This window comes from Dama dama, chromosome 20 (assembly GCF_033118175.1).
Source record: "Dama dama isolate Ldn47 chromosome 20, ASM3311817v1, whole genome shotgun sequence".
Classification (NCBI taxonomy): domain Eukaryota; kingdom Metazoa; phylum Chordata; class Mammalia; order Artiodactyla; family Cervidae; genus Dama; species Dama dama.
Window position 1 is genome coordinate 116,582,190 of NC_083700.1, and position 15,988 is coordinate 116,598,177.

The 15,988-nt window shown below is 55.1% G+C and overlaps 1 protein-coding gene across 6 annotated transcripts in view; it reads left to right on the forward strand.

Annotated features, from left to right (window-relative positions):
* Nucleotides 1–1,114: 1,114 nt before the first annotated feature.
* The window catches only part of FARP2 (FERM, ARH/RhoGEF and pleckstrin domain protein 2), a 94,953-nt gene continuing 80,079 nt past the window's right edge, over nt 1,115–15,988 (forward strand). For 5 of the 6 annotated variants that reach the window (XM_061122676.1, XM_061122678.1, XM_061122677.1 and 2 more), the window contains exons 1-2: nt 1,115–1,199; nt 12,051–12,267. In XM_061122676.1, the coding sequence (XP_060978659.1) occupies nt 12,079–12,267 (189 nt within the window). In that variant the 5' untranslated portion in view covers nt 1,115–1,199; nt 12,051–12,078. The remainder of the gene's footprint in view (nt 1,200–12,050; nt 12,268–15,988) is intronic. The other variant, XM_061122681.1, reaches the window with a different exon arrangement.

The following is a 15,988-nucleotide window of genomic DNA, read 5'->3' on the forward strand; positions in this document are numbered from 1 at the left end:
AGAAAACGTGAGAAAAGCAAGGTCTCATTCACGGTAGGGACGACGACTGACTGGCCGGGAGGAATGCTGAAAACTTGACCTCGGGGTGGCAGCCGGTCCCCTGGCCCCTCAACCCAGGACCGCCTGGGCCCCTTTCCGTCTGTAGTTCTCTCCAGGCCCGTCCCTCCCTCGGGTGTTGTTTCCAGCGTACGCTCCTTAGCCTCTACTGGCTTCCCGGCCTCTCTGACCAGGGTCTCCCTGCGTGGTCCCCCTGGCAGTGTGCACCTGTTGGAGGTTCTGTGCCCTGGGAGGGGGATGCGGGATTCTGTGCTGGGGGCTGGTTAGAGAAAAAAAATCGGGCGGAAACGATGGGGGCAAGAGTGCCCTTCCGAGGCAGCCCCGCGGAAAGCTACTTGTGTGAAACGTGTTCCGAAGGCCAACCAACCAGGATTCTCCAGGATGGTTCGGGACTTACTCCCTAGGTAGCCGCGCGGGGGCGCTCCTGCCCGCGGGGACCGCGGCGGGGGCAGGACTGGGGCAAGTTGAGCTGGGTCTCCAAGAATGCATAGGAGCTACCTCAACTGCTCGAAGAAGGGCCTGGGGGCTCCGGAGATGGTGCCACGTTTCCATTCCCCGGTGGGGGACCGCGAAGGCTAGGGGGACGCTGGTCTCCCAGCACGGCCCGTTTCCTCTGCAGCACACCTTCGCCTGGCTCTCGGCGCCCCTAGGCCGACCCCGGTAGCCCCAGGAGAAGAGCACCTGGTAGCAGGATCTGGTAACAGGAACGCAGGCGGCCACGGTTCAGGTCAGCACCAGCCTGCAGACGGATCTGGGCCGGAGCCGCGCCCCGCCCCCGAGCCGACGTCCCGCCCCTCCCTGAGCCGTAACCGCGCCCCTCCCCCTGAGCCGACGCCCCGCCCAGAACCGCCGGCGGCGCTGCGAGCGGAGCTGGCCAAATTACATCTGACTCTGCGCGTTCCTTCTCGCCCTACAAATCCACCAATCAGAGTTCTGGGCCGCGCTTCCAGGCCGCGGCCGCGAAGGCCCCGCCCCAGAGGCCGTCAGGCCAATCGGCGGCGCATCCGCGGGGCGGGGGCGGGGCCCCGGGCGGGGCGGGGATGGGGCGCGGGGAGCGGGGGCGGCTCGCGGGCAGTAGGGAGCGGGCGGAGCCGGCGCGGACTCGGAGGCCGCTGCGGGCGACAGCTCGGGCCGGGCAGCCGGTGAGGGCGCGGGGCCGCGCGGCAGCGGGCGAGCAGGGGCCAGGCTGCGCCTCGGGGGCGGGCGGCGGAGGCTACGGGCCGAAGCCCGAGGCAGGGCGGGCGCCTTCAGACGGCGAGCGGTCAGAGGAGTCTGCTCCCGGCCTGGGAAGGCCTTCGGGCGGCGGGCCGCGTGTGCGGAGGGCGCTGTGTGGGGAGCCTGCCCGCTGGGGGTCCTGGGTGCGCGTGAGGACCCCGCTTGGGGGCCCCGGGGGGCGCGCGAGGGTCCCGCGTGGGAGCCCCGGGGTGCGCGTGAGGACACCGCGTAGGGGCCCCGGGGTGAGCGGGGAGGGCCCCGCGTGGAGGCCTGGGCAGAACCACAAGTGGAAGCTCCGGCGACTTGTGGCCATGCCCTTTTTGGCCTTTCCTTAAATGATCTTAAGGCTGGTATTAGGTGTTAATGCTTTTACTCCGGGAAACCTGGAAGGGCTGCCAGTCAATCCTAGGGGGAATCCAAAGGCCGCCCAGAAAGCTGGGACCCGACCATAACCAGTGATCGCTCAGGCTGGGGTCCACACCCACCCTGGAGGCCGCAGCCTCCGGAGGCCTTCCACGTGCTGGTCGGTGGTAATTGCCGTGAAAACAGAAATTCCCAGGAGGTGCACTGAAGGAAATAGTGTGAGTCCACAGTGAAAGGAAAGATTTACATCTCGGGGTGGCTGTTCCCTGGGCCTTTGCCTTTTCTGTGAGGGAGCTTTGGGCGGAGCACTCTGGAGAGCCTGATGGCCCTCAGGGGCACAGCACCAGAGTGCTGGTGGTGTGGAGGGATGGCGGAGCACCTGGGAGCTGGGCAGGCATGGAGTGGCTTTGCTTGCAGGCAGATCTAAGGCTCTCTCTGCTGCTCTTTGAAAGTTCTGTGAGTTCCTTACACCAGAGACTTAACTCTCTGTGAGGGATTATGAAGCACTTCATACCTGGTATTTGTATTTTGTTTTGTTGTTCAGTCTCTAAGACTAAGTCATGTCTGTTTGTAACCCCATGGACTGTGGCACACCAGGCTCCTCTATCCTCCACTGTCTCCTGGAGTTTGCTCAAACTTAGGTCCATTGAGGGACTGTTGTCATCCAAACGTCTCCTTCCTCTGTCACCCTCTTCTTCTCTCCCTCAGTCTTTCCAATGAGTAAGTTCTTCGCATCAGGTGGCCAAAGCATTGGAGCTTTAGCATCAGTCCTTCCAATGAATATTCAGGGTTGATTCCCCTTAGGATTGACTAGTTTGATCTCCTTTCAGCCGAAGGGACTCTCAAGAGTCTTCTCCAACACCACAGTTTGAAGCATCAATTCTTCAGCGCTCAGCCTTCTTTATGGTCCTTCTCTCACACGTGTACATGACTACTGGAAAAACCATAGCTTTGACTGTGCGGACCTTTGTCGGCAAAGTGATGTCTCTGCTTTTTAATACGCTGTCTAGGTTTGTCATAGCTTTCCTTCCAAGGAACACGCGTCTTTTAATTCATGGCTGCAGTCAAGTTGTCTCAAAATATGCAGAGATGATGTGGCCAGGCCCCAGCCCCATTTGGAAGCAGAGGGTGGCCGGTACTGGATGTTGCCTGGACCTGCTTCCTGGGGTGGGAGTCCTGCTTTGTTGCAGACCCTCAGTGAGCACTGAGCCATCTGGACCAGATGCTGGCAAGAGCTGCAGAAGTTTGCTGGCTCGTTTACCTGCTTGGACCTCCTCTTCTGGTAGACTTCCTGCTTCCTTCTGTACTAATTCCTTTCCCAAAAGGGGAGTTTATATGATACATTCACATATCTCTCCTCGGGCTCCTTATCAACAAATGAGGTTGCAGTTTACCTGCCTCATAGACTTGTTGTGAGGATTAAGCATCAGTAGCTAGATGCCTGGAACCCACTAAGTGCTTAATCGGTGTTAGCCGTCATGTTATCAAGTAGAAGAGCAGTCTGAGTGCACAGTCCAGAGAAAAGGAGGCAGAGTATTTAAGCAGATTGTCCTGCTTGGGGGAAGGGTATGCCCTGCGTTGACAAAGCAAAGATGGAGGCATGGATAGTTCTGTGCATGTGCTTTTAAATCCATCGGGCCCCTCCTCTCCTCTCCAAACACTTTGCCTCTCGGCACATTAGTGCCGCCTCTGTCCTGAGACGGTAGCAGTTCCTGCTGTTTATCCTTTCAGGTCGTTCCTGCTTTTCCTTCACCCACTCTCTTGTAAGCCTGCCACCTCCCCTTTTGCTCCGTGGGTTGCAAGTTTCCTGCACACAGCTTGGCTTTCTTTGCAGGAAAACCGCTGTAAATTTGAGTGCTGAGCCGAGGTCACCCCAGTCTTGCTCTCTGAGATCCCATGTGTGGAGCATCATTGGACTGCAGCATATTTGTCAGTTCCAGGCTTTACCTTGGCAACAGGGCGTCAAAGGTGAGGGCTCCACAGAGCTTAAGATGATAGAGGCCAGAATGTGATGGCTTTCTGGCGATTCTGCAAACTGGTCTAGTCTTTTTGGAGAGCAGCTAGCAATAAGTGATAAAAGGTTTTGATTTTGGAATCCCGGTTTTGAAAACAAACTTGTATACACACTGTATGTAAGAGTGGTAGAACACTCTGTAGCCCCCAGACATGCTTCGGCAACCCCCTTCTTACCCTTCCCTCCCAACAAAATTTGAACCATTATGATCCCTGGAAATACATTCAAAAAGATATCTTAACCAAAAAGGCGAAGCAGTTTGTACACAGCATTTACACTGATTTAAAAATATACGAGGATGTGGACAAGGATCAGAGGAGAAGGTGGAGTGATGTAAGTAGTTTTATTTTAGGGTCATAGGACTGTTTTCCAGTTTAGAGTCATTTTAAAATTCAAGACCAGAAAGGCCCTCTGATGCTGTCGGGTGCAGTGATGAACCTGTCTTCACCCATTGCTCCCAGCTGCAGAGTACCAGGTGGTGAGAGTCCACCCAGACCTCCTAGGTGGGCTCTCAGGACCCCGACAGCCCAGCCCAGCCCCGTGGGCGCCCTCAGGGCCCCGCCCGTGTGCACTGCGCTTGCCCAGCCGGCCCTCCGTTCCCCCATGGGCCCAGCTCCACTCCGTGCTGGAGAGTCGGCTGGGCAAGGCCAGCCGCGCCCCCTCCTCTGTGTTCCCTGGTGCTGCCTGCACTCCGCCGTGTGGCCCGGGCCACTTCCACAGGCGTCTCCGCTTCTGGCTCATCCTGTACTCGACACGTGGGGTCCCTTAAGCCCAAGAGGGGATGGCACATGGTGAGGTCGGGGGTTGGGGGGAGGCTGAGGTCACGCGTGTTGCAAGTCACTAACCTTTCTGAGCCTGAATTCCTTGTTTTGTGTGGCAAGGCTTGTGAGCCAGGGGCGGGCATGGCGGCCACTCGGGACACTTGGGGGGGTCTGACGCAGACACCCACCTTTCGCTGAGGCCTCCTCCCTCCCTCTCCACCCACCAGGTCCCTGGCGGCTTCTGGCTTCACTCCTTGCAGCTCTTACCAGCACTTAGGAGACTGGCTCCTGTGTCTTCCCTGCTGTGATGGGGCAGGTTTTCTCCTCTCAGAGGCTCCTGTGCTTTTAGGGACTTGGACTTGCTCTGTTCAGAAGCAAGGTGCTCACTGAATGTTTGAACGAGTCAGGTTGCATCAGGGCAGAGTGAATGGCAGTTTTTATGGGACCCGAGATTTACCCAGTGTGGGGGAGGAGGCCTCTTTAAGTGTTAGAAATAAAAATTAACTTGGAGTGCAAATATTTATTTAGAATGAGAAAAACTAAATACGTTACAGAGTTGAGAAAGCTGACCATTAATACAGCAGTCAGAAAAATCCAGAAAAATAGCATATTTGTTAATTATCTGACACACGTCTGTTTCCCAGTGGCTAAGTGGTAAAGAATCCACCTGCCGAACAGGAGACCCAGGTTCAATCCCTGGGTCAGGAAGATCCCCTGGAGAAGGAAATGGCAACCCACTCCAGTATTCTTGCCTGGAGAATCCCATGGACAGAGGACCCTAGTGGGCTACAGTCCATGGGGTCACAACCAATCAGACACGACTGAGCAAGTTAACAGCAGCGGCAGCAGATAAGAGTTGGCGTTGTCTTGAGCCCTCGACACACACCTCTGTACCACTTTTCATTTGGCCATGTACTTTTTAATTAGTGTGACAGAGAATAGATTGAGTTCAGTGACTCCTCTAGCATGGTTGATCAGAAATCTTTACTGTTGACTGTTAGGAGATATAAAACATGGTTTCACGCTTGCTCTTTCTAGCACAGCTACAGATTGTGTCTTGGAACAGCAGGAGTTCTGATAAATTCTGTTTTGCAGAATTCCATTGAAAACAGGTAAAACTCTGTGCCTTATTTATAAGCATACCGCTGCAGTGTAAATTCTTTTCACTGACAGGCGGGCGGTGCAGTTTTGACCACTGAGTGCCACGCTGTGCTTGCCTTCCCACGTGTCTGTGATGACTTTGCAGCGTCTGGCCTCCTGCACTGCCAGCCTTGCTCCTTCTCCAGGCCCACACGCCCCCTGCACCAGGCGCTGCTGGGGCCGTTCATGTTGCCACGGGGTCCGGCCTGCACTTTGTCCCCTAGCCCCAGGCCCGAGCACCCCGGGTGACAGCGCTGCTCCCGGAGCCAGGCCTGCGGCCTGATGGCTGGTGATGACCTCGGTGCGAAAACAGAAACATGTCCCGTTAAACCCGGACTCAGCGTGTCTCCTGCTCCTCGTGCAGGTAGTTGGGTGCTATCTTGAGCCGCGTGACCTGGGGAAGGAGAACGCAGGCAGGGTCAGGGTGGGAGGGGCAGCAGTCTCTTGTTGATTGCCATTGGAATATATGTGTGAACTTCCTAGAAGGCTTCGCCAAGGGCCCCTTCTTAGGACCTGGAAAGGGGCCGTGCCAGCGAGGAGCCCAGAAACAAGGCAGATGGGCGTCAGAGTCACATGGCCAGACAAGGGCAGGGTGTAGCCAGCACCTTGAGGGTGCCTGGGACGCACGTGGTAAGGGTGGTAAGGATGCTCGGCACCTCTTCCGACAGGTGGTGGGGCGCGTTTGGAAGGAGGAAGCAGCTCTGGGTAGTTTTACAAATCACTGGAGTTCTTCTGTCTCCTGCGGCCTTCAGATCCCGGCTGCCTTGGTGACAGTTAATAAGATGCATGTTGGGGGAACAAGTCTCACTATCAGAACAAGAAACCCATTCCAGAGACTGTTGAAAAATGATCATTTGACTTTTAACTGAACTGTTTGAGGAGCAGGAGACACAGGGTAGGTCCCCTGCTTTCTCCTTGAAGGTGAGCCATGCTCCGCTGTAGGACCCCTGCTGTCCTCTGCCCGGCAACCATCTAATTTCAGAAGTAACGCGTGTTCATCCCTGGAGGCAACTCCAAAACGACAGACCCTCGGAAGGAAGGAAATAAAAATCAACCGTCTTCCCAAAGAGCACCATGCAGAAGCGCTCTAGATGCCCGGGGGTCGAGTTCTGTTTCTGGGAAGAGGCATAAGCCCCCTCGGCCCCAGCTCGCCCACCGCCCTGCTGCAGAGCTGGATGGTTGCGTGGAGCAGCCGTGAGGAAACGGCGGCCAGCACTGCCGCACGAGCAGTGAAGCTCCTGTTCCTCCTCCGCCTCCCCCAGCTTCCCCAGACTGCTCCCAGGGCAGCCAGAACCCAGAGATGGGCTCCAGGTGCAAACCGGGAGGGCTGCAGGAGGAGCTGCCCAGTTTGGGTTCCAGAGAGACGGGGAGACAGCCACCATACCCCCTCCCTCTCCCTGTCCTCCAGCCAGGCCTGTGGCAGCAGGGCCTGCAGACGCCTGTGACTCCGGGGCGCTTTCCTCTCTCTCCTGCAGCCGGGGCAGCCCCCAGCAAGCAGGGCATCAGCTGCAGGCTCCTGGCTGGAGAACTGAGGAGTAAGCCAGGGAGCTGTGGACAGGGCGCCGAGGGGCTGATGCCCGTGGAGAGGGGGCAACCCTAGTGGAGGGAGCCTGCGGGGTGACCTCTGTGGAGAAGGGGCCTAAGGGGGTAACCCCCATGGAGAAGGGGCCTGAAGGGATGACCTCAGAGTTGTTGATGAATTTGTGGGCCCAGTGCTGAGCTATGCCTACATGGGGCCAACTCTGCACCACTTGCCAGTGGGAACTCAGTTGGGGGGGGGACCACAGCCTGGGAGCCAGGCGGGCACCAGGGAGGGTGGAGCCTCTGCAGGTGGGGCTGATGCTGAGGCCTCCACCCGACCCTGGCAAGGCCAGTGATGCCACAAACAGAGATGCCACATTCTCGTGGGATTTAAGTGATGCCAGAGACTCACAGTGCAATGTTTTGCGTACGTTATTTACTTATCTGTGACCACACTGGCTCTTTGTTGCTGCTCAGGGTCTCTGGTTTGGGCGAACAGGGGCTGTTGTTCATTGTGGTGTGTGGCTTTCTCACTGCAGGGGCTTCTCTTGTTGCAGAGCACAGGCTGTAGATGCTCAGGCTTCAGATGTTGCAGCTTGTGGGTCCTGGAGCGTGCAGGCTCAGTAGTAATGGCTCATGGACTTAACTGCTCCATGGCATGTGGAATCTTCCTGGACCATGGATCAAACCCATGTGCCCTGCATTGGCAGGTGGATTCTTACCCGCTGTACCATTCCAACACAGTATTTTAACTCTCCAGGATACAATCCAAAATTACCCGACATACATAGAACCAGGGAAATACCGGCTCACAGGAGAGAAGACAGGCTACAGCTCAGATGATGCGGATATTGGAATTACTAGACAAAGACCTTGTGGTCGGCAGAACTTTGTCCCCTAAGGCCATCACCGCCAGTGTTACTCCTGAGAACAGATTCTGTTATGTGGCAAAAGCGCTTTGCAAATGTGAGACCATCGACGAGGTTCCCTACTTGAGCTGAGACACGAGCACTGCAAACTCCAGAAACAGGGTTCCCAGCGCTGCCCTCCCAGCACTAGTGCCCCGCCAGAGGTGGTTGTTTGGGTAATTTATCCTCCAGCGTGCTTGTTTGAATGGAAGCAGATGCATGTGTTCATGGTCCTCCTCTTAACCAGAACTCACGTGCCACACACCTGCTTTGAACCTGGCTTGTATCCACCTTCACACCAAAGAAGCACATAGAGACCCTTCTTCTCGTGATAGAAATTTCAGCAGCTTCCTCTGCTGTGGACAGAGGGCTGTGCTTGCTAGTGAGCCACATGCTCATTTTCCAGCCAAGGGGGAGGCAACTTGGGAGCAGACCATTTTTTTTTTTTAATAGACTTTTTTTAGAGTAATTTTAAGTTCACAGAAACTCCGAGTGGAAGTTCCACAGATTTCTCACATGCTTCCTACTCTAGACATGCACAGCCTCCTGCATCGTCACTGCCCTGCCCCAGTGGTACCTCTGTTACAAACCTGCGTTGACACGTCATCACCCAGAGCTTCGGCAGACTTTTGAGCTGAGTTGTTCCAACTTTAGAATGGAAATTATACATCACAAGGTGGTTTTGAAGTTTTTTTTATTAAATGAGAATATATAGGAGCCAAGTTTGTAACACTAGACATCAGTGGTGGAAATTGTATCCAGCCACCAGAAATAGTTTTAGGAATGAGACTGCAAAACATTTTGATCACATAGAGGAAGAAAGGAAAGTGAACTGGAGTCCCTCGTCAGTCCCTGGATTTTGATTGATTCCCTCCAGGTCTCTGGAGAGGGTTCCCCTGAGGAGGTCCCCCTGGAGAGGGTCTCTGGAGAGGTCTCTGGCAGCAGAGGAGCTGCCTTCTGCCCTTTAGAGCCTGTAAGACTGGGAAGCGCTTGCTGTGTGTCTCATCTAGTTTGCATACTCTTGCCTTTTTAATGTTTATTTATAAGCACACAGAGCAAGACAAAGTAATTTCTGTTAGGCTGTAATTTATGTAAAGCAGATTCAGTGCATACATTTTTCCTTTCTTCCCGTGGTCAGGCTAGAGGAAGCAGTCAGCCTGAGGCAAGACTGTTGAACAAGCAACTTCAGCTCCTACAGGGAGAGTTCTCACTGCTGCTCACTTCAGAGTGAGACCAAGGTCGACTGCTGTTTGCAACGTGGTGGTTCTGTCTGATTTTCCAAGTTCCTTCTTTCCTGAACTTTCTTAAGCTAAAAGATGAGTAGTCGTTAAATAGGAGGTCTGTGCGCATTGCCGATGCGTGATAGCAAGTAGAGCTCTCCTGGAGCATCCTCAGGAGGGTGCCTGTGGGCTCAAGTCCTCTCAAGAGAGTCGTCCTCTCCTGGAGCGTCCTCAGGAGGGTGCCCCTTGGGCTTGGGTTCTCTCAGGAGAGTCATCCTCCCCAGGTGAGCCTCCGGGATGTGAGGGTGTCTTGTGGTCCTCGGTCTCGGCTTCAGCTGGGTGGGTATCTTCCTTTGACTAGGCGGAAATTACTGGGACAGAAGCTTGCTGCTCAGAAGACATATAAACCTGCAAAGGCCATGTTTTAGAATTCCTTGATCTAGGAAAAGTGTTTTTCCATTTATCTAACGTGTCTTTTGTTCTTAGGAGAGATGAAACAGTCGTTGATTAACAGTGTGCTATTGAAACTGCATGAATCAAATGCACAGCTTGATGAGCTGTGAGTGGACAGTGTCCAGTCGAGCCGTGGAGCTGCGCTGGCCACACCTGCAGCCCCTCCCCTGTGCCCTTCCCAGGGCAGCCCCCCACGGGGACCCCAGCCCTGACTCTTCTGGGATAGCCTCCCTGCACGTTCTTCTTGCTGTTCCTCACCTGAATGAGTACAGTAGCTTAGTCTTGCTTGCTTTGGGTTTTTTGTTGGTTTTTGTTTTTTTTTAAGAAGTAGGTGCTTAGGCATGACTTTCTTTCTTTTTTTTTTTTTTTCATGACTTTCTTGTAATAAGTCAAAGAGAAGAACCTGAAGAAATTTTTTCCATCTAAAATTTTTATGAAAAAATATAAATGAGAATTATACAATGGAATACACAACAGAAGTGATTCAAAAAAATACCTTGGTTGTATATATTGCTTCAGAACTGTAGCTTTACTTAAAACGGAAAGGATCATTTGGTGCCCACAGCTTGTTCCAGAGGGGCCTCTTCTGGTGGTGGGTGAGCGCTGGGAGCCGGCCTGTCTGCACACCCGGGACGGCTGGCAGGTGGGCTCGTCTTCCTTCACACCCTTGCTTCCGCAGTAGCTTCTCACGTTTGTGAAGCTGGAATGAAAGCGCTCACATTTATGGTTCTCAGCACCTGAGAACCTCACGGGTCTCACACTCAGCGATGTGGAAGCAGGTTTCTGCCGCGTTGATCGTGGCCGCGGCCTGTGCAGTGCCTCGTGTCATGATGCACCGCACGCTCTTTGACGCCCGTGACGTTAACCCCACTTCTCCTGGGGCCGTGCAGCCTGGAGGGAGAGCTCTGAGGACAGCGGGTAACCGCCCTCGCGGCTCAGGTGACCCACGTGCCCATCCGTGCGCGGGGTCAGCTGTTTCCTTGTGCGGAGGCCGGCTGGGAGCGGTGTCCAGCAGGATGACCAGCTGCCTCGTCACTGTGCTTGAGCTGTGCACGTCTCACTTTCCCGGCGGTCTTGGCTCATTTTCCGTTTGCTTGTTGATAAACCAGACGTGCAAGTCAGTTCTCAGCCGGACGGTTGGGAAGGCCTTACTGAGTAGGTCTTAAGCAGGAGGCGCTTGGCAGCAGGTCACTGAGAAGCTTTTCAACCTTAATTCAAGAGATAAAAAGTTCGTGAGTTAGTTTACCTTGATAACAAAATTAGGTTGAAAGAGAGAAGGCGGCCAGGGAGCTCAGCAGTGAAATCTGCATGAAACGGAGAGGACCAGGAGTCTAGTGAGATTAATTCTGCAAAATATTTACTGCAAGCTAGTCGAAGATTTTTGAAGATGATTAAGCAAAATAAAATAATTTTTGTGGCATCTGCATTCTTTCTTGATTAAACATCTGGCATTTGTTTTTGTCTTACCACGTTTAACCATTAAGTGTGTTTCCTTAAATTGACTTTTGTACATAAATAGGCATATTTAAGAAGGGAATTTGCCATAAGTAGAAGGTAACTTTATTAACAGGGACGAATGAAAGCAAGCCTATATTACTAGATTCTAGCAGATACTTAGCCCATTCTTTCATTGTTAAAGACAATGATGTGATGGGCTCTGTTCAACTTAATAGCTTAGGGTTGGAGACCTTTCCCCACACAGCAGGGAGGGTTGGAAGGGAACAGGTACCTCCTGGGGCACCTCTGACCCTCTCAGACCCTCAGCGTCCTCATCAGTGAGGAGGGTGCCTGGGTAGCGGGCGGTGGCGGGGGTTGGCAGGGCAGCAGGCGGGGCTCCCCGTGGCGTGTGCCACGCTGCCGTCCGGCGCTGGGTCTGGAGCTTCCTCTGAACCCCTGGAGACACAGCTGAGACCAGGGCTTGCAGGGCTGGCAAAGGTGGCCCCGGCATCTCCATCCACCTTCCTTGCATTGTCCCCTCCATGTCGGCGGGGTGGGGACCCGTGACCCAAGCTGTGCGTACCCACCTACCTTTGCTAGAAGGCCCTGGGCCGTGCACACAGCGTGTGGGCAGCACCTGAACCTCTGGGCTGGGGGCGGGAGGAGGTGGCTGGGGTCCACCCTACTCCAGGGGGCCCCTTCGGAGGGTCTGCAGGTCCGCTGGCACCGCCCAGGCTACACACCCCGGAAACATTGGTCCCCGGGCTGCCACTGGCTGGTATCTGTGCTCCACCCGCCCGTGTATGAGGAGAAGATAATCTTTCTAAACTGTTTCCAGGTAGTTTAAAACTCACAGAAGTACAAAATCAGTGCTGAGAATTCCGGTCTACCGGGTAATTTTCTTATGTTGTTTTAAAATTGAAATAACTGAAGATAGTTGGGGTTTTTTTGTTTGTTTTAGCACACTCCTCCCTCTCAGCTGCTGAGGAATGGGGGAGCTGGAAGGAACATACAGAGTCCTGCAGACCCCAGGGGCACGCCTGGGCACCGCGACCCCCGCGGGCGTCAGCACCCTGGAGCCTGGGTTGGGCCCCCTGGCAGGGGCGGCGCGGCCAGCGACGAGGACGCAGCTCCGCGTGCAGCTGCTGGACGACTCCGTCGAGGTGTTTGACGTCGAGGTAAGAAGCCCTGGGCCTGTGCCTCGTGTTCGCTGAAAGTCAGGTGCCGAATTCCACATTGGTGGTAGACTTTGCCTGTTTATCAACTTGCCTTAAGTGGCTGGGGAACAAAACGCTTGGAAACAGTGAGCCTGGAGAATGACGTTCTCCTGACTTTCCTTTAAGCTTCTGATGCAATGTGGGCGTTGGAGAGGCTGGCTGAGTGCCGTGCGGTGCGGGCGGGAACCAGCTGGCCCGCTCCGGAGTCTTGGTGGCCAAGCGGCTGCGTGAGAGGCGCCCCTCAGCCTCACCGTGTGTCCGCTTCCTCGTCTGCATGTGGGGAGGCTCCAGGCCCTGCTTCTCGGGGTGGCTCGGTGAGGGCTGAGCCTCGCAAATGAGGAGCCTCGCACAGAACTCATTTTTCTGGGTCAGCAATAAGAACACTTTCTCTTTGAAAATTCCCTGTAGTAGCTTGCACTGATAATGTTGGCAAAAGCAACTGAATATAGCAAATGTTTGAAAACAATTTTTCTGATTTTCCAAATAGCATTAGAATGAATGGTCTTTTTAAAAGTTGCTTATTTTCATAGTGTGTGTGTGTGCTTAGTCGCTCAGTCGTGTCCTCCTCTTGGCGACCCTATGGACTGTAGCCCACCAGGCTCCTCTGTCCATGGGATTCTCCAGGCAAGAATGCTGGAGGGGGTTGCCATGCCCTCCTCCAGGGGATCTTCCTGACCCAGGGATCAAACCGAGGTCTCCCGCATGGCAGGTGGACTCTTTACTGTCTGGGTCACCAGGGAAGGCCATGAATACTGGAGTGGGTAACCTATCCCTTCCCCAGGGGATCTCCCCAGGAATCAAACTGGGGTCTCCTGCATTGCAGGTAGATTCTTTACCAGCTGAGCTGCCAGAGAATACAGAAATATATTATTTTTTCTAGTATTTTTTATTGGTTTAAAGTAATACCTTTGGCAGCATTTCCCTGCTCTTAACGTGACAAACTAGAGAGAAAATGAAGTCTAACTTGGGCAGAGGCTGGCTTGTGCTTGGGGGGAGGTCGGGGGCTGCACAGAAAGTGGGCAGGCGGGAGTGGCTGGAGGAAGCCGGAGCCTGCCTGCAGAAAGCACTGTGAGAGCAGGGTGAGGAAGGAGGTGAGCGTGGGGAGCAGGCAGGGGGGCCAGCTGGGCTAGGAGGAGGGGAGGTGCCCGCACCCCAGCTCAGAGTCCAGGGCCTGCCGGCCTCTCTTGCTCGCATGTTCCAGGGCAGGTATCCAGTGCCTGAGCTTCTGGTGTCTGGACTCGAGGACCCTGCAGGTTCTTAGGTCTCACCCAAGGAAGAAAGCAAGTATCACTTAATCGGGCAGGTAACTGAAACTGGCAGGACCTGCCCGTCCGCCATCAGCAACACTCCTATGTTGCAAGAGGCCGGCTTTGCAGGACAGGGAGCCTGGAGCAGGCGCCTTTGCGCCCCGGGGAGCGGGCAGCTCTCTGTTCCTCTCACCTTCTCACCATCCTCCAATGAGTCACCTGGAGGAACTGGTTACCGTCTGGGAAGTCTCTTCAAGCCCAAAGTCTGGAAGAATCTCCACCACGAAGCTGCCCTGTGGTGAATGCACTCACTGTGATCCAGGCTTCAGAGGGGCTCCCAGGTGCTTAGTGGTGAGAAGCCCGCCCGCCAGTGCAGGAGACGCGGGTTCCAACCCTGGGTCGGGAAGGTCCCCTGGAGGAGGGCATGGCTACCCACTCCAGTGTTCTTACCTGCAGAATCCGATGGACAGAGGAGCCTGGTGAGCAACAGTCCATGAGGTCGCAGAGAGTCAGACACAACTGAAGCTACTTAGCATGGATGAAGGCTTAGAAGAGGTTCAGATTTTTTGAAAGAAAGGAAAGAAGGAAGGAAGAAGAGAAAAGAAAAGAATTGCATTATTTAGGGTTTACTTTTGGAGCATCGTTTTTTTGGTCCTGGTTAATAGTCTTTATCAACTAAACCTAGGCTCAAAAAAGGAGAAAAGCAGACATTTATTGCTGAGTCACAAATAAGGTGTAATTCTTCTCTGGGGAATTCACTTGTAAATCAGAGACACCATTGGATAAAGGTTCGGAATATATCGAACTTGTCAAAGTTTTAACAAACTGAAATTGCTGTTTCCTTTAATCAGATAGAACCATCATGTTTGGTATTTTGAGATACTTGGCGGAGTCCAGAAATTAAAAGAGTCAAATTGTTGTTGCTTATCATGAGTTGGATAGGGTACTTTTTAAGTTGTGCCTGAGGTCACTGATATCTGCTTTTCAGGAGCAGCTAAAACTCAGTATATATTTTTGTAAATTAGTTGTATTGAAAGTGCCCTATCCTCCGCAACTGTGTCAGTTAGCCTTGCTGAGTAACAAACCACCCCCAGTCTTGATAACCTGAGTGAACCTTTAATGCTTCCTGCACGTCTGAGTGTTGGCTTGGAGGGTCTCCTGGCTTGGCCTGGCTCAGAGGGCTGAGGGGCTGGCACAGCCTCACTCCTGAGTCTGGGCCCAGCCAGAAGCTGTCTGCGTGTGGCCCTCGCCCTCCAGCGAGCTGGCATGGCCATGTTGGCGTAGGGATGGGCGTGCGAGGTGGGAGCCGTGAGGTCCCGGCTAGGGTTAACCCCTGCAGCTTCCGCTGTGTCCCCCTGCCGGCCAGCCGGGCTCCGGGGCAGAGGGTGTGCGGAGGGGGGAGCACTCATGAGGCCTTCCCAGCAGCCGTTGCCGGCGGTCAGGACCGCGGTCTCTGCAAAGAAACTGTCCCGGAGCTCTGGTGCCGGTGGCACATCTGCTGACACACCTCTCGGCTGCTGGGGAAGGGCTGCAGAGAAGGCGTGCCCACCTGCCCCCGCCCCCCGTGGGTCCCGGACGCAGGGTGGAGGCTGGCTTCCGCCTGGGGCCCTCCCTGCCCCTCTGTCACTGCCCTCTGTGTCCTCGCCAGCACCACCCCCTCGCCCAGCAGGCTGGCACTGGGAGGCGTGCTGTGGCCCGGCGGTTGCTCTGCGCTGGGGGCTGGTGTGGACACGGGTGCCTGGCGGGAGGTCCCTGGCCAGTGGCCTCTGTCGGTAGCTCAGAGGAGGTCTCGTGGGCCTGGAGCTAGGCTCTGCTGCTGAAGGCAGCTCAGGGCAGCAAGGCTGCGTCCACGTGTGGCCCAGGGCCGGGCGGGGCGCAGATGAGCTGGGCGGGGGGCGTGCTCTCTCCCGGAGGGTCTTTGTTTCTCCCCTTGCGGCAGCGTCCTCGAACCTTAGGGACTCACTGGCTGTTTGTGGCGGCTCTCTGGCCACCCATGCCAAGCGTGTGCTCGTTTGGCTTACTTCGCCCTGAGTGTCCCACGGTCGTGTCCGTGAACCCGCAGGCTGATATGCTGGCCTTCCCTCCTGGTACAGACGATGGTGCAGCGTGGCGAGGCCCACGGTGATGCTGAAGGTTCCGTCTCAGGGGCTGAGGATGCAGTTAGTGGTGTAGTTACTTCTGAAGTGCTGTCTCTGCCTCTGTGAGAAGCCCCCCGGGCCGAGTGTGACAGGCAGCCCCCACCTCGCCCCCTGCCCCCCAGGCCCCAGCTCGGCCCCTCCCCCCGGAGCCCCGCCTCCGCCCACCACCCATGGGGCCCCTGCACAACCCTGGACCCCACATTGCCGCCCAGGCGCCCCACAGTTAGCCGCTCCGAAGCTGGGCCTGCTTTTTCCAACCAGCGTTGCACATTGGTAGCAGCTTCACTGGGGTGTAAC